Raw genomic sequence first — 22,255 nt, forward strand, 5'->3', positions numbered from 1 at the left:
ATCAATTGATTTTCCAATTAATGGTAGAGTTTCCCAAGAGATCTGTTCTCCCTCTCTCACTATTTCCTCTTTGTATCAATGACATCTTGCACTTATTATCCCAATATAATAAGAGGTTAGTGTGCAAAATCAAAGCTCACGGGTTGGGGTTTACACACAGGCATAGGTTGAGAATTGACAAACAGCAAACTCAGTAGGAATAAATGCCTATTTTTTTTCCACATAGTAATCACAGCTTGGGCTTCAGTTATTCACAATAGGTAACAAATTAAATATAACATCCACAATTACTGACAACACAAAGTTGTGAAGGAATGTGGGTGGAGAGGAGGATGCAAAAAGGATGCTCCATTGTGATTTAGAAAGGTTGGGTGAACAAAATGCACAGCATAGCTGCTTCATGTGGACAAGTGCGAGCTATTTTTCCAGTAGTATTTCCTTTGGTCCAATTTTAATGCATTTATAATGTTCACATTAATAACTCCATAAGGTAGTGAGTTCCAAATTCTCTTCTGGGTAAAAAAAAAAAATCACAAATTCCTCATTATATTTATTAGGGATTATTTCATTTTTATAAATTGTAAATTTTGCTTTCCCAAAAAGCATAGCCTCCAATTACCTACATAACCTCCTTTATCATTTAAATGCTTCTATTAAATCATTCCGCAAACAATTTTCTTTCTGCCACCATACGATTATCTTCAAAATAAATCATTATTAATGTGTACTTCTGATTATTGTGAATTAACTAGCATCAAATAATGAGGGAATATACATAATACATCAAGTTCAAGTTTATTGTCATGTGTCCCTGTATAGGACAATGAAATTCTTGCTTTGCTTCAGCACAGACATAGTAGGCATTTACTACAAAACAGATAAGTGTGTCCATATACCATAATATAAATATATACACACATGAATAAATAAACTGATCAAGTGCAAATAACAGAAAATGGGTTATTAACAATCAGAGTTTTGTCCGAGCCAGGTTTAATAGCCTGATGGCTGTGGGGAAGTAGCTATTCCTCAACCTGGTTGTTGCAGTCTTCAGGCTCCTGTACCTTCTACCTGAAGGTAGCAGGGAGATGAGTGTGTGACCAGGATGGTGTGGGTCTTTGATGATACTGCCAGCCTTTTTGAGGCAGCGACTGCGATAAATCCCCTCGATGGAAGGAAGGTCAGAGCCGATGATGGACCGGGAAGTGTTTACTACTTTTTGTAGTCTTTTCCTCTCCAGGGCGCTCAAGTTGCCAAACCCAGCCATGATGCAACCGGTCAGCATGCTCTCTACTGTGCACCTGTAGAAGTTAGAGAGTCCTCCTTGACAAACTGACTCTCCGTAATCTTCTCAGGAAATAGAGGCGCTGATGAGCTTTCTTGATAATTGCATTAGTGTTCTCGGACCAGGAAAGATCTTCAGAGAAGTGCACGCCCAGGAATTTGAAGCTCTTGACCCTTTCAACCATCGACCCGTTGATATAAATGGGGCTGTGGGTCCCCCTCCTACTCCTTCCAAAGTCCACAATCAGTTCCTTGGTTTTGTTGGTGTTGAGGGCCAGGTTATTGCACTGGCACCATAGGGACAGTTGCTCGATCTCTCTTCTATACTCTGACTCATCCCCATCAGTGATACGTCCCACAACAGTGGTGTCGTCAGTGAACCTGATGATGGAGTTCGCACTGTGACTGGCTACGCAGTCACGAGTATAGAGTGAGTACAGCAGGGGGCTGAGCACGCAGCCTTGAGGTGCTCCCATGCTGATTGTTATCGAGGCTGACACATTTCCACCAATACGAACAGACTGTGGCCTGTGAATGAGGAAGTCGAGGATCCAATTGCAGAGGGATGCGCAGAGACCCAGTTCTGCGAGTTTGGTAACCAGCTTGGAGGGGATGATTGTGTTAAATGCCGAGCTGTAATCGATGAATAACAGCCTGACATACGAGTTTTTGTTGTCCAAGTGGTCCAGAGCGGAGTGGAGGGCCAGCGAGATCGCATCCACCGTTGATCTGTTGTGGCGGTAAGCAAATTGCAGTGGGTCCAGGTTTTTGTCGAGGCAGGAGATAATTTGCGCCATGATCAACCTCTCAAAGCACTTCATTAATACATATTTACCACAGATATATTGAGGTACATTCTCAAAAAGGAAAGCAATAAATGTTGCCACCTCCAAAGTTAAACTACCTTTAGCTGCCACAGATGCAGTTACTCATTCTAACTGCCTTATCAACTATAGAAGCTAAATAACTTATTGCAGATTGTAAACTAATAAAATAATTGAAAGTCACCTAGTAGAGTATTGTTCCAAGTGGTAATGAATTTGATTGTCAATAACAATTCAAAAATGACATTCATTAATTACATAACTGAGTAAATTATACAGGGATGAAACACAAGAGACTGCGGATCCTGAAACATGGAGCAAAAATCAAACTATTGGAGAAACTCAATGGTCAAGCAACATCTATAGGGCGTTATACATCACCTCAAACCTGCTCTATTGCATTTGGTGCTCCCAATGTCATCTCCTGTACATGGGTGACACCAAACCCAGACTGGCTGACCTACGCTCTATCCACAGTAGCCATCCCAAGCTTCCTGTTGCGTGTCATTTCAACCCCTTTTCCCATTCCCACATCGACATTGAATTTTCCAATTCCAGGTTATTTTATTCCCTTGCGTTCCTCTCATTATCCTTCCAATTCACCTCTTGTCCTCCAATTTTTGTTCCCTTTTCCATGCCCCCACTCAATCCTCAATCATGCATTTCAATCCTCCCCCTCAACCTCCTCCTTCCTCCACCCAGCTACTATCCACATATATCATTCCCTAATCCCCCACCTCATCTCTCCCTTAATTGTTCTCACTGTCATCTTCCTTACTTACTTTTGTATCCTCACATATCACCCTCCAGCTTTTGTCTCCGCCTCATCCCCCCCCCCCCCCCCCCCCCCCCCCCCCCCCACACCTGGCTCCATCTGCCTATTTGTTTTCATTGTCTGCTTCCACCTTCCATCTATCACCCATCTATCGCCACACTCCAAGCTCCACATGGCTCCTTCTGCCCATCACTCCTCACTCTTCCTAAATCTACTTATCAGCTCCATCTCCTCCCTATACAGGAAACCTTCCACTTCCACTCTCAGTCCTGAAGTAGGATCTTGATCCAAAACGGCAACAATTCCATCACCAACAATTCCCCCCCCCCCACCCCCCCACACCCGCCGAGTATCTCAACAGTTTGCTTTTTTGCTCCAAATGGTATGGCTGATTTTTTTCATGGCTAGGTTCTTTCATCCATCTTGCAGTGTGCAGATGATTGAAATAAATTCTTATTAAATTACATCCAGTTAGAAAGAGTACCGTTTTTACAATCCACAGTCTAAAGGGACTACCAACAGTCTACAATTGTAACCTTATCACACAGACACACCAATATGTCTCCTGCTGGATTAGCAAATTATAGATGCAGGTTAATTAATAAGGGTTCTGGTTAATCCTGCAGTAACAGCTCAATTACTAGACATTTCTGATATAATTGTTTATTTCAGTGGTTCAAGTCATAATCTATTCATGCTTGTGCTCCTCTGGAAAAGAACAACATTTAATGATAGGCTTATTTAAAATTTGTGGTGTAAAATATTGGGCTCCTAAGCTAAAACCATACATTTGCGATACGAGGGTTTGCAGTGAAGGTTATACAGTTGGTTCCATGAAAGGCAGGTCTGCAAGGTGAAACCTTTTTTTCTTATGACGAGAAAAATTGGTCTTATTAAAGCATAAACATTTAGGGCTCAACGGGATAGATACAGTGTGCATGTTTCCCTTGGAGTTCAGAACTATGGGCCTCTTCACAGTCTCAAAATAAAAGATAGGCCATTTCAGATTGAAGTGAGGGGAAATATTTTATAATACAATACAATACAATTTATTTGTCGTTTGAACCCCATTCAGGTTCAAACGAAATGTTGTTTCTGCAGTCATACACACAAGAAAGAACCAAGACACAACACAATTTACACAAACATCCATCACAGCGCATCTCCTCCTCGCTGTGATGGAAGGCAAAGACTTATCTCTCCCCTGCACTCCCCATTCCCCTCCCGATGTCAGAGTCAAAGCCCCAGGTGGGCGATGGTAATTGTCCCGCGGCCATTTACGCCGCGCCGGGTGATGCAAGGCCGCGCTCCGAGTCTTGTTGTTGTTGGAGCCCCCGGCGGGTGCTAGCAAAGTCCCACAGCCATTCCAAGCCGCGCGGGGCGATGATGTAAGGCCCCGCTCCAGGTAATCTTCAACCCCACAACTCGGGCGGGTGAAGTCGCCGTTGCGGAAGTCCCGAAAAGCGGTCTCCCAGCTTTCACTCAAATATTGTCAAATCTTTAGAATTCTCTCGTCTGGATACTGTGGAGACAGTTGTGTTCACGTAATACAGTGAAGAGACCACTCATTATGGAGCCAAATTGCGTACTCCTGCTACTGTTTTGCTGTGTTTATGTGTTAGAATTTCTATGGAATTAAAACATATGCAGCAACCTGTGCACTTTTGCGCAATTAACACAATTAGCATAATTAACATAGAATATATTAAATACAATGTTGCACGGCAATATAGTTCATAATCACTCTACCTTGCGGAACTGAGTGGGCACAATGATGAACAAAACGAACAGGTCATTTTCTTTATTAAAGAGAGACTGATATCTGGTCTGTTATAGGGTTTCAAAATTACAAAATTTAGAGTCAATCTAAAAAAAGGCAACATAAATATCAGCTAACAAAACCAACAGAAAAATGTAGAGAGACTTTAGTATTCAGAGCAGTGAAAATATAGAACTTGCAGAAAAATGGAATGGCCAAGGTGAATAGCAATTAAAGAGAAAATGTTCTGATCATTACCAATCCAGGGGAGTTTTTTAAATGATAAATACAAGAGGAAGCAAGGAATAGAAGGAATCACTACTGAGTAAATGAAGCAGTTAGATAAAAAACAAAGTGGTGCAGCGGAACTGCAATAGTCTGCAGCATCCCAGTCAACCTTGACTTCTGGTGTTGTGCACATCGAGTTTGCCCATTCTCCCTCTGACCGTATGCTTTTCTCAGTCAGAGGAAGTTCCCCTATAGTCAAAGTCAAAGTCAAGTTTATTCATCACATACACATACACGTACAAGATGTGCAGTGAAATGAAAAGTGGCAATGCTCGCGGATTGTGCAAAAAAACTACAAAACAGAATGTATCCTGCTGAGCCTTTGAATACGTTTTATGTTTTAGCAAGGACAATCTTATGATCATGAGAAATCAGGGGGAGTTGTTGGGCATATGGGCAAGGATAAGCTTCAAGAAATAACTAAAGGAACAAGATTCATGGAATAGCTTTGAGAGTGGGCATTTAAGGGTCAAATAGCCCCTTTGTGTGCAAAATATGAATATGGGAATCTAAATGAAACCACAAGGTCTGTTTCTATGATGCAATTGTTAGGATTTTCTCTCAATCAGCATTGGACAATATTCAGTACTTACTATTTTGAAAGGAATCATAATTTTTACAAGGTCATGTTATTGATTATGAAATATATACATTGTAAAATCACAGCATTAACATAAAAAAGATAACAACCTTATTGTAACAATAACCTTGCTGCCTTCCTTATTTTCAAATGTGAAATAAAGACAGAAAATGATGGAAATACAGGTCAGGTTATATCTTAGGGAATCAAAACAGAGCTTATGTATCAGGTCGAATACCTTTCGTTAGAACAATGAGATGCAGACTTACATGGTGAGCATTTCCAGCATTTTTTGTTTATATTTCAATTTTCAATATCTGCATTAAACAAATTATTTCAAAAGTGCTTTGCATGTTATCCTATTTTGCAGCATAACTGAATATGTATAATCAGTATATATGAAAATATTAAAACTATCAATATTAATGTAGAATGCTATGTGAACAGCAAGAATACCGAAATATTATTTTATACCCTGATGTGTAATGCAATAGCATTAATTAGTAATCTCACAGCAAGGGATCCTCGGGGATAGATCATAACATGCTAGAATTTGAAACTGCTTTTTAATGAGGTGTATTTAAGACAAAAACTAGCTGTAAACCTAAATAAATCCAATTATAACGGTATTAGAAATGGGTTGAAGATAGAGAAATTAAAAGCTGTGATATATAAAAGCAAAGGGAAAACTGTTTCATAATACTTCACTTAACGTTAAAAATATTTGGGGTGGGTTAGTTCATTTTCCGTGGCTAACAAATAAAATTATTTTATAATAGACTAAAAAAGGCTTAAAATATTGTTAGGAAGAGTGACCAATTGGTCATTGGTTCTTTATGATGATCAATGTTATGGTCATAATAAAGAACCAGCAAATGATTACCATAACATTGGTAAAGAGGGAGAAGATGATAGAATATTAACTAATACAAACTAACAGGAAATATAAAACAGATTGTAAGAGCTTCTACAAGTATGTACAGGTGGAGATAGCAGTGAATGTAAATATCGGTCTCAAGTAACAGGAGAATTATTAAAAGGGATTTAAAAAAAAACAGATGAGGATTAACAACCATCTGTTTCTTTATTCACAGTGGGAGATCGAACTAATTGCCAGAAAAATTGTGAAACCAGAAATCTAACGAGTAAGGAACTTATACCAATTAATACTAGTAAAGAACCACTGTGTAGGAAGTGAAAGTGACAAAAAGTTAACAAAACCCCCCGAACAGTTGTCCTACATCTAATTTGCACTTAAAAACTTCCAGATTAGATTTGTTTTCATCAATTCAGCCCTGGTCCTGGTGTTGCTATGATTCTGTCTGCCAATAACCTGCACTGGCAACTGACTGTACCTGCAATTATTTCAGTTCTTTGGAACGCTAAATACAATATGTTAATTGTAACTTTTTCACCAGATGAAGGAAAGAAAACAACAGACCAGGACAATTGGAAATGACAGTACGAGACAAGTTCACTTTGCATATTTCAGAAGCACCACAGATTTCTGGGAAAAAGAGATTTAAAGTATTTCTATGATCCTTAGCTTATAGAATCATGCACTGAAATGGGATTGCCGTGCTTCATTTAATGAGCTGCTTGAAGAAATTCCAGCTACTGAATCATTATGATCAAAAGAAGAGACTGTTGCCTTACGAGTAAAACATGGGGACGTGAGACAAGGCATTTTCCTGTATGTGTCTGGTTGCTGTGTGGCTGATAAAAGTGCCAGTGATCGCAAGGTGTTTAGATTTCGGGTAGAGCCACTGCCTCACAGTGCCGGAGAACCGGGTTCGAATCTGACTTCGGATGCTGTCTGTGTGGTTTGAACATTCTTTCTGTGACAGCATGGATTTCCTCCCATATCCCAAAGATGTGCGGGTTTGTAGGTTATTTAATACTTCTAAGTTGCCCCTAATTGGCCTCTGTAAATTGCCACTAATGTATAGAGGATAGTTGAGAAAATTGAATTACCGTATTTCCCGGCAATGAAGACGCACCCCCATTTTGAGTTGCTAAATTTTGAAAAAAGGCTGGCGGGAAAGGATCAAGGGTTTGGTTTAGTCCAGGGGTCGGCAACCTTTTTTGCATAGGGACCAGGACCCATGTTTGTGAGCGGATGGCGGGCCACATCTATCGCCATAGTAAATAAATGGAGGTAATAATACATACTAACTAAATTAGTAATTATTCATAATATGTTCTAATAATACATAAATTAGTAATAGTACATACTAACAATACATAGTTTTCACGTGTTTTTCTATACGTTTTCTGCAGTTCTCAGATCCCTCGCGTCCCCGGGACTAGCTGTAGTTCCCAGTTCGCCTGCAAGCCCCGGGACTGGCTGTAGCGCCCAGGTCGCTTGCGAGGCCTGGGACTGGCTGCAGTTCCCAGGTTGCCTGGGAGCCCCGGGACTAGCTGCAGTTCCCACCTTCTCAACGCTCCTGCCCTCCCCGCAACTTTACCTCTGGCGGCCCAACTGTGCTGACCCAGGCTAGACTCCCCACACGCTGTGGAAGGAACTTCTCCCCCCCCCAGCGGTGCTGTCCTTTTATAGCCGCTGTACTGAGGGATAGCCAAGTCTATCTTTCTTGGCTAACAATCTAAACTCTGGCCTCCAAGACGCAGGTAAATTTTCTGGCCTTATTTTAGGGTAAAAAATAGTGTCTTCATTGCCGGGAAATACGATACATAAATACATGAATGAGCTGGTTGTCGGCATGGACTCGATGGACCGAGGAGCCTGTAAAAAGGGCAGTAGTGTTGCTGCCTTAGAGTACCAGAGACCCGGGTTCAATACTGACTGTGGATGCTGTTTGTACGAAGTTTCTACACTCTCCCTGTGACCGCGTGGGTTTTCTCCAGGTGCTCTGGTTCCCTCCCACACTCCAAAGATGTACAAGTTTCTAGAAAATTGGCTTTGTTAAAATTGTAAATTCTCCCTAGTGGGTAGGATAGTGTTAGTGTACGGGATGATCGCAGGTCGGAGCGGACTCAGTGGGCCAAAGGGCTTCTTTCCACGCTGTATCTCTAAAGTCTAAAAACAAATTTACACGCTATTGATAAATATCAGCTGAGGTAAGGTGAAATGTGTGAAGAAAAGCTTGGTCCAATTTCACAACGATTGTCATTTCAGAGCAACTCGTTGCTAACATATTCTATCTTGTGTCAAACCACTTGAGCAAATTGATCCAATTTCTCTGCCTTGAGCATAGAAACACAAATAGGTCATTTGGTCCCTGATGACTCTTCCATCATTCTATGAAACCAGGTCTGTGTAGTATCTCAACTCATCCATTCGTCTTAGCTCCATGACACTTGGTACTGCATAAAATTGATCAATTGTAGGTTTAAAATGATAACGTAAGCTCGTACCTTCTGTGAGAATCCTATGCTTCTAACATCGATTACGAAGCACGCAGTCATGCCCAGAAACCAGGTATTTTAATGAAGGCTTCCTAAGCACATTTACAATGGATTGACAAATTGAGCTGTATACTTTTGAATTTTTTTTAAACTCTCACAAATGAACAGGCAAAATAAAATGTATATTGAAGTTGAAAAAGGATTTGTGGCCTTACGACAATGAGCAAACCTCGTGCTTTTTGAGGCGTGAGATCCAGTCCAGAATTGTTACCTACAAATACACGCATGATTGACCATGCTGCAGGAGCACTGAGGCAATGCAGCAGCATAAACCACGGTGTAGAACGGTGTACTGTCTATGTGAAGAATTCCGAAAATGGAATTCGCAAACCAAAAACTAGTTTCTTGATTGATATTCTGAAAACATATTGAGTGCACTGCAACAATTTGGTTCCTCTGGTTAGCTCATTCATCTTGCTACTACATTGTGGTGAACAATCTGCAGTTGCGTAAAATATATACATTTTGACAGCATGGTACTCTCCTACCTCCTGGAGAACATTGGAGTAGATGAGGGTATTAACACCTTCAAGAGTGCAGTCTGAAATAAACCACAGCATGGTGAGAAAATCAAACCAGTTAGGGACATTAAAATACATATATTCAAGGGACTGGGTTGTGCCAAATAGGAGCGTGTTCCCTCTCTAGAGCCAGGTTGAAGTAAAGTTTGTGAAAGATTGGCAACAGCAAGAGATATCTCCTATGCTAGTGCCAATAACATCAACAGAAAATATGTGGCATGTTATTGGTAGAATTTCAGGAACTGGAAAAAGATTAAAGAGTACGATCTCAAAAGTGGTCATTATTGAATGCTTCCAGTATTTTTTTTTAGTTTAGAAATACAGCGCAGAAACAGGCCCTTCGGCTCACCGAGTCTGCACCGACCAGCGATCCCGGCACATTAACACAATCTACACAAACTCTGTCGACAGCACCCGTGGTCATGATCGAACACGGGACTCGGGTCTCTGCATGCTGTAAGGCAGCAACACTACCGCTGCGCTCCCGTTCCGCCCTCATGTTAATAAATAGAGAAGCAGAATTATTTTGCAGATGAATAATTAGCTTCAGAAGTTCTGCCAGAGTGGAGCTTTCAGATTCCTGGAACATTGGGACTATTCAAACAAATTACACCTGAACAGGACTGGGATTAATGTTTTCACGAGGTAAGTGGTGCTGTGAGAAAAGGTTTAAACTAATCTGAATGAGAAAGAGCAACCAGAAGCAGCATTCAAACAAAATGCCAAGAGACCCAGGAGATTCAAGCAGAAACAACAAACGATAATGTAAAAACAGCAGGAATTAATTGGGAATTAAGTTAATTAGGATTGCTTCAGAATGTATGTACGTTGATGTGAGAATTGATACAAATAAAAAATTAACATTGAACAGAATGGTATAGTGCAGGAGCAGACCCTACAGCCCACCAGTTACATTCTGACCCCAATGTCAATCTAAACTAATCACAACTGCCTGCACAAGGTTCGTATCGCTCGATTTCCCCTTGTCCATGTGTGTCTAAATGCCTCTTAACCATTGAAAAAGTATCTATTTCTTCCATCTCCCCTTGTAGAGTGTTCCAGGAATCTCTACGTCTCCTTTACACTTCCCCCCTCTCATTTTAAACCCATATGTTCTCTAATATTTAACATTACTACTCTGAAAAATGTCTGTGATTATTTACCCAGTCTGTGCCGTTCATGATTTTATAAACTTCCATCAAGTTTCCGTAGTCTCCGATACTCTAGTGTAAACAATTCAAGTTGATCCAATCTTTCCATATACAGTAGCTAATATATTCCACTCTAGGAAACATACTGCTTAACTTATTTTGCACCTCACCTAAGCCCCCACATCCTTCCTATAATATGGTGACAAGAACTGGATACTGTACTCCAAATGTGGTCTAACTAAACCTTTATACGACTGCAACATGACTTCCTGACTTTTATATCATGGCTCAAAAGGCGAGGGAACTAATGCTGCTCATGCCCACCCTTTCCCATCATTGCTTTCTACCAGCTAATTCTCCACTACTCCCTCAATCTGAAGAAGGATCCTGACCCAAAACAATATCTGTCCATTTCCCTCCACAGATGTTGCCAGACCTGCTGAGTTCCTCAGCCTTTTTTTTTTTGTTCAATGCTTCTGAGTTTTGGAATTTACAACACACTTTCCCCTCATGTTTAGCCTTCCAAAATGCAATACCTCACACTTGTCTGCGTTAAACTCCACCTGTCATTTGCCAAATTTCCAACTGAACTGTATCCCGCTGTATCTTTTGACAAGCTTCCTCTCTATCCACAGCTCTGCCTATTTTAGTATTGCCTGCCAATTTGCTAATCAGATCACCTACATTTTCAGCCAGACCATTTATGTAAATTACAAACAATTGAGCTCCCAGCATCGATCCTTGTGGGACACCCCTCCAGTCCTCCTGACATCCCTCCTCCAGTACTCGTGTCTTTTGTGACAATGAATTATGAATTACAAGTGGAAATTGCCACCAGGGATTATGTTACAATGGTTATAAATAGAGAAGTGGCTTATAAATAGCCAGGAGTCATTGTTAAACATTCCTGGATCCTTTGTTTACAAGACTCTGGGAAGGAAACGTAATCTGAGTTGAACTCCACATTGAACTGGGACAGCATTAGAGTTCTACAGAAATCTAGACGATTCAAGATCTGAATATATTTAGTTTATTTATAAACAGGAAGCACAAACAAAGCTATTATTTAGTTAATATCTATCATCCTTAAACAGTGAGGGAAATTGAGGAGCAAAATTTGGAGAAAAATAAATTGAGTGGAATTGCAATAAAAGGGAATGCATTTACCTTAATCTTTACCAAGAAATATTATGATGAAAGGATGATGAAAATGGAAATGAAAGTTAAAAATATTATGATGACAAGGATCAGATGAAGAAAGCCAGTCAAAAATAGAGAGTGGAATGTTAAAACAGAAATGGTAAATTTATGAAAACAAGTGATAGAAACTGTCAGAGAACACAGAAGGCCAAAGCCAGCACCAAATTCAAGAGAGTGGAATGATCATAAATTGTGACAGACCTGCACGTACCCCCAATCCCCTTAGCCACAAGGGCCACATCTAACTCCCTCTTAAATATTGCCAATGAACTGGCCTCAACTACCCTCTGTGGCAGAGAGTTCCAGAGATTCACTACTCTATGTGTGAAAAAAGTTCTTCTCATCTCGGTTTTAAAAGATTTCCCCCTTATCCTTAAGCCGTGACCCCTTGTCCTGGCAAATACAAACATATTTTATCCATGCACAGAATGCAAAAATTTAAGAAAATATTTCTGTGAAAGCAAAACCTATGACTGAAATATTTCTGTCATTTTAACACTCTTGCCTTGCAAGGTTTTCTTGCTTATATTCTTTGTATACTGGACCACTAATGCATGTCACAAAATATTAGAAAATCGCCATTCATTTTTTCATTCCTGGATCCTCTTGTTGATGAATAATATTCTTCTTCTTTTATACTTCTTTTACCCAGGGTAGGGGAATCAAAAACAAGAGGACATATGTTTAAGTTGAAAGGGGCAAGATTTAATACTGACCTGAGGAGCAACTTTTTTCACTCAGAGGACAGTGGGTATAAGTAATGAGCTACCAGAGGAGGTCGTTGAGGCAGGTTCTATAACAGCACTTAAAATTCACTTGGACAAGTACATGGAAAGGAAAGTTTTAATGGAACAGAGGAATGCAGGCAAGTGGGATGAGCTTAGATGGGGCATCTTGGTCGGCATGGACGAGTTGGGCTGGAGGGCCTGTTTCCGTGCTGTATAGCCCTATGACTCGTAACCTTTATATTTATTAGAAACTTTAGCTTTAGTAGTTTCTTCCGTTTCTGACCTTCCCCTTACGAATAAACCACTTATCTCTATCACTGTCTCATTCCTGAAAATAACTGTTTCTCTCTTCCCCATAATATCCTCACATCTTAACAACAAAAGCTGACATGAAGCCAATTGCTTCAAGATTGTTTAAATTACAGGGATTTCTTTTATTTAAAAGTAATTTGCCAAAATCAAAAGGAAATGCTCGGCAAGAAATAAACTAACATTTGTTTATTTACTGTGTTACAAATTCCTGCGTTGGTCTCTTTTTAAACCTCTGAAATCTTCATATCTAATGTAAACTGATAACGTGGTACATGAAGAAACATTCTTCAATGTGCCTTCTTAAATAAATTTCTATATAGAATGTTTCTTTCATGTCAATTTATAATAATGAGGACTTCTGTTTTCTATACTTCAGTCAAGAACTTGGAACAAAGAGTGATTTACAGAAATAAAATTGTAAGACAGCTAAAAATATTGCCAAAAATAAATGACAATTAAATGTATCTTGTATATAAACAAGCTACCATGGGAAAGCATTTTAACAGCTGCAAAAATCTTACTCAAAAGTGACAACATGGATTAAAATTATCAGATTGTATCTCAATAGTCCTGTTCTTTGAATTAGTTAACTAAAATTACGAAAGACACGTTTGCCTCGACAAAATGAACCTTTATAGTCACAAAAAAGATGAGTAACATAGAAACATAGACAATAGGTGTAGGAGTGGGCCATTCGGTCCTTCGAGCCAGCACTGCCATTCAATGTGATCATGGCTGTTCATCCAAAATCAGCACCCCGTTCCTGCTTTCTCCCCACATCCCTTGACTCCGTTTGCCCTAGGTGCTTTATCTAACTCTCTCTTGAACAGCCCGGCCTGACATACCTGGCCTTCATGAGTTGTGAAACTGTACCCAACCAAAGACTTGAAGAAAAATGGAGCTATGACAGAAAACACAAAAGGGAAGTTGAAAAGAAAAGGTTGAAAGTTGACAACAAAATCCCTATGTTGAATTATACATTACAAGATCAGAGGCAATCATAAAGTCCAGACAATTTTTACAAATGTTGCCCAAATAGTCTCACACTATTGCTGTATCACCATAGCCAAAACTGATATTTCTTTTCAAGTGAGCTATTCAATTGCCTATCAAAAGTAATTATTGCAATTTCTTCCACCATTCTTTTACGTATTATTCTAGAAGCGCAGAATTCACTGCATAAATATAAAATATTCTTCTCAGCTTCTGGTCTTATAAAGTACAGAAATTCTCCATGCAACAGACATCTTCAGCACAAAAGTTATCAAAAGCCACCCATATACCTAAAACTTTTACTTCTCCATGTTTTTATCTATTTTCCACTGTGTCGTTCTCGGGCGAAATAGTTAATGATAGTGCCCACACAGTTTTCATGAAACTTATCTTATGGTGAAACCATTTTTAAAAAATCCTCTCCATGGAATGTTTTCCCACAAATGATTACAACCCCTTTGGTCTTCTTGTGTGCTCAGCCTTAGCATCCTGTCTAAAGGCTGAATAAACAATATATGATTGAGCTTGGAGTGCAAGATTAGTTATCTTGGGTTGGTCAATGACACTGTGTATTTCTGTCAGGGAATAAGATAAAGGGAACATGGGAAGAGAATTAAAATAACAAGCAAAGATAGGTTTGCCCATCGAGCCTGTTCCTTACTTTATAGTGCAACTGAACAACATGACATCAATCATCTCCTTGACATTCAATCATGTAATCTAATGTAAAAAGAAAACCTGGGAATAACCTGATAAATACTGGTCGATTCCTCTCTGTTTCCCTGAGGATTTACAAAAGTTCTCATTCAAATGAAAAATATGGTGACCAAAAATCCACCCAGCTTTAGTACACCTTGTGTCAGTCATGGTATGTAAATTAGAGTACATTACAAAGCGTTGTTGAATAACTCAGCAGGTCAGGCAGCATCTGCAGAGGGAATGGACAGGCAATGTTTTGGGTCGGAACCCTTCGTCAGACTGCTGTCTGAAGCTTCTCCAGTCTGAAGAAGGGTCCCGACCTAAAACATTGCCTGTCCATTTCCTCCACAGACACCGAGTTACTCCAGCATATGGTGTTTTACTCAAAATTTGAGCATCTGCAGTTCCTTGTGCCCCATTGGTACATAAATTACCCAGCTTTCTTCTGACTATCTTGCCCCACCACACTTAAGGAAAGGTTCCGGGCTAACTAAAGATCTTAAGGATGGTATCAAAATGAAAGTAATGTCATATGCCCAAAAATATGGGAAACATTACTCTACTCTGTGTTGTCAATTTTCAAAGGCTTGGAACTATCTTCTCCAAACTGTGAATTAATTTCTAGCCATAGACACAGCAAAGGAATAGATGAATATGCAGAGATTGAGCGAAAGAAATCAACCAGGGAAATGCGGGGTTATCCACCTTGATTAGAAGGAAAGCAGAATATTGTTTAAATGCTGCTGTTAACAGGAATCAGGGTATGCTCATACATGAAACACAAAAAGTTAGGAGCAGGTACAAGTAATTAGAAAGGCAAATGGAAATTATCTTAATTGAAAGGGGAATAGAATATAAAAGCAGATTTGACCGGTGGAAGGTGATAACCAGGGGTTATTCTTACTCTGAATGGGAGGGAAAAGAGTGAAAGCAGAGGTACAGGAAATTGATGAGACACTGGGAGAATGGCAGGGAATCCCAACAGGATGCAGGTTGAGAGGGCCTGTAGAATTTCACAGATTCCTACAGCTATCTCATTTGAACCCCTCACATCCCCCTCCTCTCTCGACGGTACATCGCCCAACCTCCCTCTCCCCAACTGCCCCCCCAACGCTCATCCCTGTGGTGTGCTTACCATCCCCCCTGACCTCCCTCTATCCGATACAGAACGGTCAGTCCTTAACAGAGGCCTTACCATTGTACCCCTAAGCCATCCCCTCATTGAGGTCCAGGCTCATCATAATGTATTGCTCTTCGTCCGTCACCTCTGCCTCCAGGCAATTTTCTACGGAAAGGAGTCCTAATCTCTCCGTGATGATCTCTCCTCCTCCTCCCGTCTTCAACATTGCTCGTCCTTTTGCCAGCTTTCTACCCTCTCTGGACCGTTTTATTTCCAACTACTGTCACGACTTCTCTACTCCCCCCAGACACTCCAGTCTCACCCCCTCTGAATGTACAACCCTCCACACACTTCACAACAATCCAGACATTGTCATTAAACCTGCCGATAAGGGAGGTGCCGTTGTAGTCTGGTGAGCTTGCTTTTACCATGCTGAGGCTGGGCACCAGCTCTCGGACACCTCCTCATGCCTACCCCTTGATCACAACCAGCAGGCCATCATCTCCAAAACTCTCTCTGGTTTCATGCCAATCTCCTATTTTCACCACTTCCTTGAAGATTCATTAACAACAATAGATATTTCTATTGCTTTCACATACATATTATCATTTTGATTCAAAGAATCGCTAATTTGCCTTATTTTCCTCTTAAATATTTATAAAGCATTATATAGTATTCCTTGATTCACTTGACAATCATTTATCATTCATTTTTGCCCTAATTTATTTTTAAAATGTCACCATTTGCTCTTCTGCACTTATTGCATTGTTCAACGCTCCTAATTTGACAGGTTTCTCTTTTTGCTTAATTTAACCTTATGTGGTTCCTGATATACAGGTAATTGATTTGGGAGCTGCCATTTTGTTCTTAATACGTGGTCCGAGCCTCATCCACTCTGACACTGACTTACTGTACCTTAAGACAAAACACAGTGTAACAGCAGTTAGTATTGCTGTGCACAGACCCAGAATTGCGGGTTCGATTCTGAGCTTGAGTGTTACGTGTGTGGAGTTTCCACATACTCCGTGATCCCATTGGGTTGCCCTGGGAGCACCAGTATCAGCCCACATACCAAAGAAGTGCTTGTTGACAGGCAAATTAGGCATTGTAAATTTCCCCTGGTGTAGGTGGATGACAAGGAGAATGGGGTTGGGTGAGTTAATGGAGGTACAAGAGGGAGAAATTGGGATTGATGTAGATAGGTGCAAATGGTTTGCATGGACACTGTCTATTTTCTGTATGACTCTGTGCGCCTTATGCACTTTTGCTAAAGTGTTTCTTACCCATGTAAAATTGATCTTAACCTGATTTATAGATGTTACTACAGATGTATCTTTGTCTGTTCCAATAATTATGCTAAATCTAGCTGATTTTAGATGCTTTCCCACTACTAGCTCTTCTACATGTTACGATTAGCCCTATTTGTAAATCCAGTGGCGTATCCTCTCATTGGTCTTGCGTAATACTTATTAAAAACTTTTTGTATGAACTATGACATAGAATGATACAACATGGAAACAGTGGCGATTTACATGGATTTGAAGTGCATTTTAAATGTTCTAAACCTTCAAGAATGTTTTCACTGCTTTCTACAAGAGATGCCAACTTGGAACAGAGCTGCTACTGAGAACAGTTTACACTTCTGCTCGTGCTGGGAGCTACGATTGGAGCTGGGAGCTACGATTGGAAGCATGCTGTTTTCATCAAAAGGCAGACTACCGTCATGTAAGGGACGATTCTCTACATATCAGTATTTCTCATGCCACTATTACGTTCTCAGACCATACGTTCGGCCAGGTCACCAAGCAGCAAGCTCTCTATCCCAAATGCTGCAGTTGTCATCTGGCCCACAGCCAGACTTATGAGCTGTTGCCCATGAAGATACCTGCATTCTCCCCAACTCAGAGAGAGAGTAAGCATGGAATGGGACAAAAGGGCACTATGACAGCATGTTACTATGTGAGTGGCCAACAATTTTTCCCCAGCTGTAAACTTGCCTCAATTTTAGCCAGCAACGTTCACGACAAGGCTGAAATCCACTGGGGTTTACTTGCAATTTACAATGGGAATAGGAACTGGATGGTTTCTTTGATGGGCAGCCAACTGTAAAGGTCAGGTTAAACTGGGGAGACAAATTGAAACATCACACATACTACTTGCACAGAGCAGTGTCAGGTACAGCGATATAGCAAAACTTACTTGCTACACCTATTCTACCTTCACAAGTATCATTTTATTACTTTTATTCATGTAGGATATATTTCAACTGTATATATCACTATTTGTTGGCAAAGATAAATCACGACAGCAAGAAAAAGATAATGAAGGAGGAATGATACAAAAGTGCAAAAAGAGTACCGGTAATTAGAAACATAGAAACATAGAAATTAGGTGCAGGAGTAGGCCATTCGGCCCTTTGAGCCTGCACCGCCATTCAATATGATCATGGCTGAAATTGACACTGAAAGACAGAGGAAGAGGAGGCAATAAGCTATAACTTAATGACATTAAAATAGGAAATTAAGTTGTATATCTTCTATAATCTCCATTGTGCAGAAGCAGATTGGTTTTAATATTCACCTAGGTTACGTTATGTGATGACTTCTATTGTGATGACATCATAAATGCCCATGGTAACTGCAAAACCACTAGGCTACATTTGCTTTAAGACATGCCAAGGTATTTCAGGTTTAGTTGGTTTACAAGAAGATTTCGGAAGCTAAGGAGAGCAAGAAGAAGTCCATCTTTTTCAGTTTTATTTCAATTTATTCTACGGAAAATACAGAATGCCCCCGAATATGAAAGACTAAATGACTTTGATCTTGAGGAAAAGCCCCTCACTGTGGCTGAACAATTACAACTTGGGCGTTACTAACATTGAAGAAGAAAGATCACTAGTACCTGATCTTCATGTAATTAATAATGGCCTTTGACTGGTCGACGGTGAAGAATTCCACGCCACGAGTTATATCTGAACTTGACTGACTGACTTCAGTCATGAGTTTTGAGAGCTCTTTTAAATTATCCAGCAATGGCAAGTGTTTGTCTGCAATAAAACACAACACCAACTGAGTGAATTCCTTAGAAGAGATTCCATTTCCTATAGTTTGATGAAGTATTAGATAGAGAGCGACAAAATCAATTTGAATGTCTGTTTTATCTTCCGTTAAATTAAAGATGTTGCCTCTTGTACATATATATGTAGTATCAAAATCTTGTTAATTTAACTGTCAATTGGTAAGATTGATAAAACTTTAAACTTTCTCACAAATCATTATATTTTCTTCTTTTAGGAGGTTCTTTGACGTTGGAGATGAAACTCACACAAAAAAATTGCATCATTTCTCACCAATCCAGTGATTAGATGAGTTGCAGGTGAAATGTTCTCTTGTTTGGCTCTTTGTTTGTATTAAGTATAGAATCGACAAATGCAATGCAAGTGAGTCCAATGACTTTCTGGAAGAAAGCTTGCAATTTCCTGTTCTCAGTTACTATTTTGAAAATAATTAAAGTAGATAAATCCCCTGATGGGATCTATCCCAGGTCATTGAGAGAGGCAAGAGAAGAGATTGCAGGATGCCCGACGGAGATCTTTGTTTATTCTCTAGCCACAGGTGAGGTCCTGGAAGTCTGGAGAGTAGCCAATGTTGTTCCTTTGTTTAAAGAGGCAAGTAAGAGATAATCCCAGAAATTATAAGGCAGTGAGTTTTATGTCGATGGTAAGGAAACAATTGGAGGGGATGCTTTGCGATAGAATTCTTCGGGATAGGATGGAAGAGGATGGGAAAATATAAGGATAGTCAGCATAACCTTGTCCATGAAAGGTGGTGTCTTATGAACTTGACAAAGTTTTTTGAAGAGGTGACGAAGGTGATCGATGAACGTAGGGTAGTGGATGTTGTCTACATGGATTTTAATAAGACATTATTAATAAGGCATTTGAGAAAGTATCTCAAAATAGGCTGATCGAGAAGATGCAGGGATCCATGGTGATTTGGCCATTCGACTTACTCATAGAAGACCAAGGGTTGTGTGGATGTTATTCTGGCTGAAGGACTAAAAGTGACGTTCTGCAGGGATTTGTGCTGGGTTGACTGTTGATTGTGATATATAAAAACAATTTGAAAGTAAATGTAGATGGGTTGGTTAATAAGTTTACAAACACCAATCGTGGTGGATTGAGGAAGGTTGTCAAAGTATACAGAGGGATATAGATCAACTACTGAAATGTATGGAAAAAATGGCAGATGGAGTTTAATTTAAGCAAGTATGAGGTGTTGCACTTGGGAGGATGAATACAACGGGTAAGTATACAGTTAATGGCAAGATCCTTAATAGCATTATGTACAGAGGGATCTTAGGGTCCAAGCAATCAGTCCTTGAAAGTACCAAAACATATAGCTGGATTAGTAAAGAAGCATTATGGTATGCCCGCCTTCATTGATTGGGGCATTTAACATAAGAGTGAGAAAGTAATAATGTAGTTTTTAGGACTTTGGTTCGGAGTATCATGTGCAGTTCTGTTCACTGCATAAGAGGAAGGATGTGGAGGCTTTGGAAAAGGTGCAGAATGAGATATAGTTAGGGTAGGCAGTCAAAACCTTTTTCTCAGGATACAAATGAAAAAGACTAGATGGCATAACTTTAAGGTAAGGGGGCAAAGTTTAACGGAGATGCGTGGGGCAAGATTTTACAGAGAGAAGTGGGTGCCTGAATGAGCTGTCAGAGGTGGTGGTGGAAGCAGATATGATTGTGGCATTCAAGAGTCTTTTAAATAGCACATGGATATGCAAGGCATGGAGAGATATGGATCACATGCAGATAAGGGAGATTAGTTTAACTTGGCATCATATTTGGCATGGGCATCGTTGGCAGAAAGGATTGTTTCTCTGCTGTACTGTACTGTTCTTTGTTTTTATGTACAGAACATACTTGTGTTTGGATCAGGTCAACAATGAACATTTTATTAGGAGAGGGAGCAGGATGGGAATCCAATCCCATCCTGTTTCTTGAACCAACCTACCAATATACCCCCCACCCCCCTCACTACTCTACAAGGCATGTTCACAACTGCCCAAGTACCCATTCTTTTTTATTGTAAATTTCCTGTATCCCAGTTTTTCCACAAGCTAGGATCCAAATACCTCCATGCCCCTCTCCTCAGCCCCCTGATCAAACAGTGTGTACTCACAACATTGAGATTTCCCTCATTTCATAGTGATTATATGTCTAGTTCTTAGTCCCTCGGTACAACCAGCATGACAGTCCGTGAGCACATTTAGTAATTCAAAACTGCAATATTCCCAGATATGAAGTCATACAATTACCCACATATGGACAAATATTCTGCATAACCTAGCTCATGCTGAAATTTACCATCCTCAATGCGGTGGCCTTAAATTAATATTTTGATCTATAATTCTATATTAATTCCTGATCTGACTGTAAATATATCAAGATAGAAACATTATCTAAATGACCATGAATAGATTAATCATTTTACTTATACTTGATGCTGAAACAGTATGCATTAAAATGTGAACCACATTTTTGCAGTGCAAAAGCACTATCAATATAGGCATCATTTTTGTGAAAATCTATTTGTTTTAAAATTTAAGAAACTAAATTCAACTTGAAGGAAAATTACTTCCAGAAATTATTTCTATGAAGATTCTGGCAATAAGCCATGCTACATATTAATAAATAATCAAAATAGCATGCTGGTGAAAAGAAAAACCAAAGTTCCAATGATGTTTGTTGATTTACAGATGTACATAGCGTCTATCAACCAATGTACATTTTCCAATGTTATGATACCAACTTTCTCCTGAATTACTTAATTCTCTTGCGATTAATCATGCATTCATATATGAGCTGCACTAAGAATTATACTTACCGTTGATGTTCTCCAAAATGACATTTAATAGAGTCATGAAGGCAGATATTTGAAGTATTGTAAAAGTTTGCTCTTTGGCCCACAAAAATCCAGAGACATAATAATCCAAGAGGATGCCTTCCTTCATGGAATGTTCGTACTGTTTGAGTTGCAAAATTTCTGCTAATGCTCTTTAACGAACAGAAAGAAATAGGAAAATTACATTCCCTGGTAACAATTTCATGGTGACATGCAGGTATATCTTTAAAACACAATGCTCTAGAATGCAATAACATCAAATGAAGTGCTCAAAGCAAATATTATCAGAATATAGTGGTAGTTAAATTGTCCAACTGAGAAATTGTTTTATAATTTTGAGTTGGGTGAAGAATGTTTACATTAATAATCACTGGAATTAAACAAATTAAGAATAAGGCATTTATGCAGAATCTTTCCCAACCTTGGTTCCTCAGAAGAGCAATGAGGTTCAGCATGTCTCCAATGCCCCTTATTAACTTCTATAAATGCATCCTAGAAAATATTCTATTTGGACGCATTAGAGCTTGGTCTGCCAGCAGCTCTACCCCAAAAATTGCAGAGCATTCTGAATGGAAATTTAGGACTTTAACTTGTGGACGTGCCCGATCTCTTTTCCTAATTATTATGTAACTAATAGAATTATGTCCATTAATCTCAAAATGCTCCCCCACTAGAATT

The 22,255-nt window shown here is 39.6% G+C and overlaps 1 protein-coding gene across 2 annotated transcripts in view; it reads right to left on the reverse strand.

Moving 5' to 3' along the window:
* Positions 1-22,255, reverse strand: part of cabcoco1 (ciliary associated calcium binding coiled-coil 1) — a 59,365-nt gene that overhangs the window by 19,966 nt on the left and 17,144 nt on the right. For both annotated transcript variants that reach the window (XM_055647201.1, XM_055647200.1), the window contains exons 3-4: positions 21,560-21,729; positions 18,565-18,709 (exon numbers count right to left, since the gene is read on the reverse strand). In XM_055647201.1, the coding sequence (XP_055503176.1) occupies positions 18,565-18,709; positions 21,560-21,729 (315 nt within the window). The remainder of the gene's footprint in view (positions 1-18,564; positions 18,710-21,559; positions 21,730-22,255) is intronic.

This window comes from Leucoraja erinacea, chromosome 15 (assembly GCF_028641065.1).
Source record: "Leucoraja erinacea ecotype New England chromosome 15, Leri_hhj_1, whole genome shotgun sequence".
Taxonomy (NCBI): domain Eukaryota; kingdom Metazoa; phylum Chordata; class Chondrichthyes; order Rajiformes; family Rajidae; genus Leucoraja; species Leucoraja erinaceus.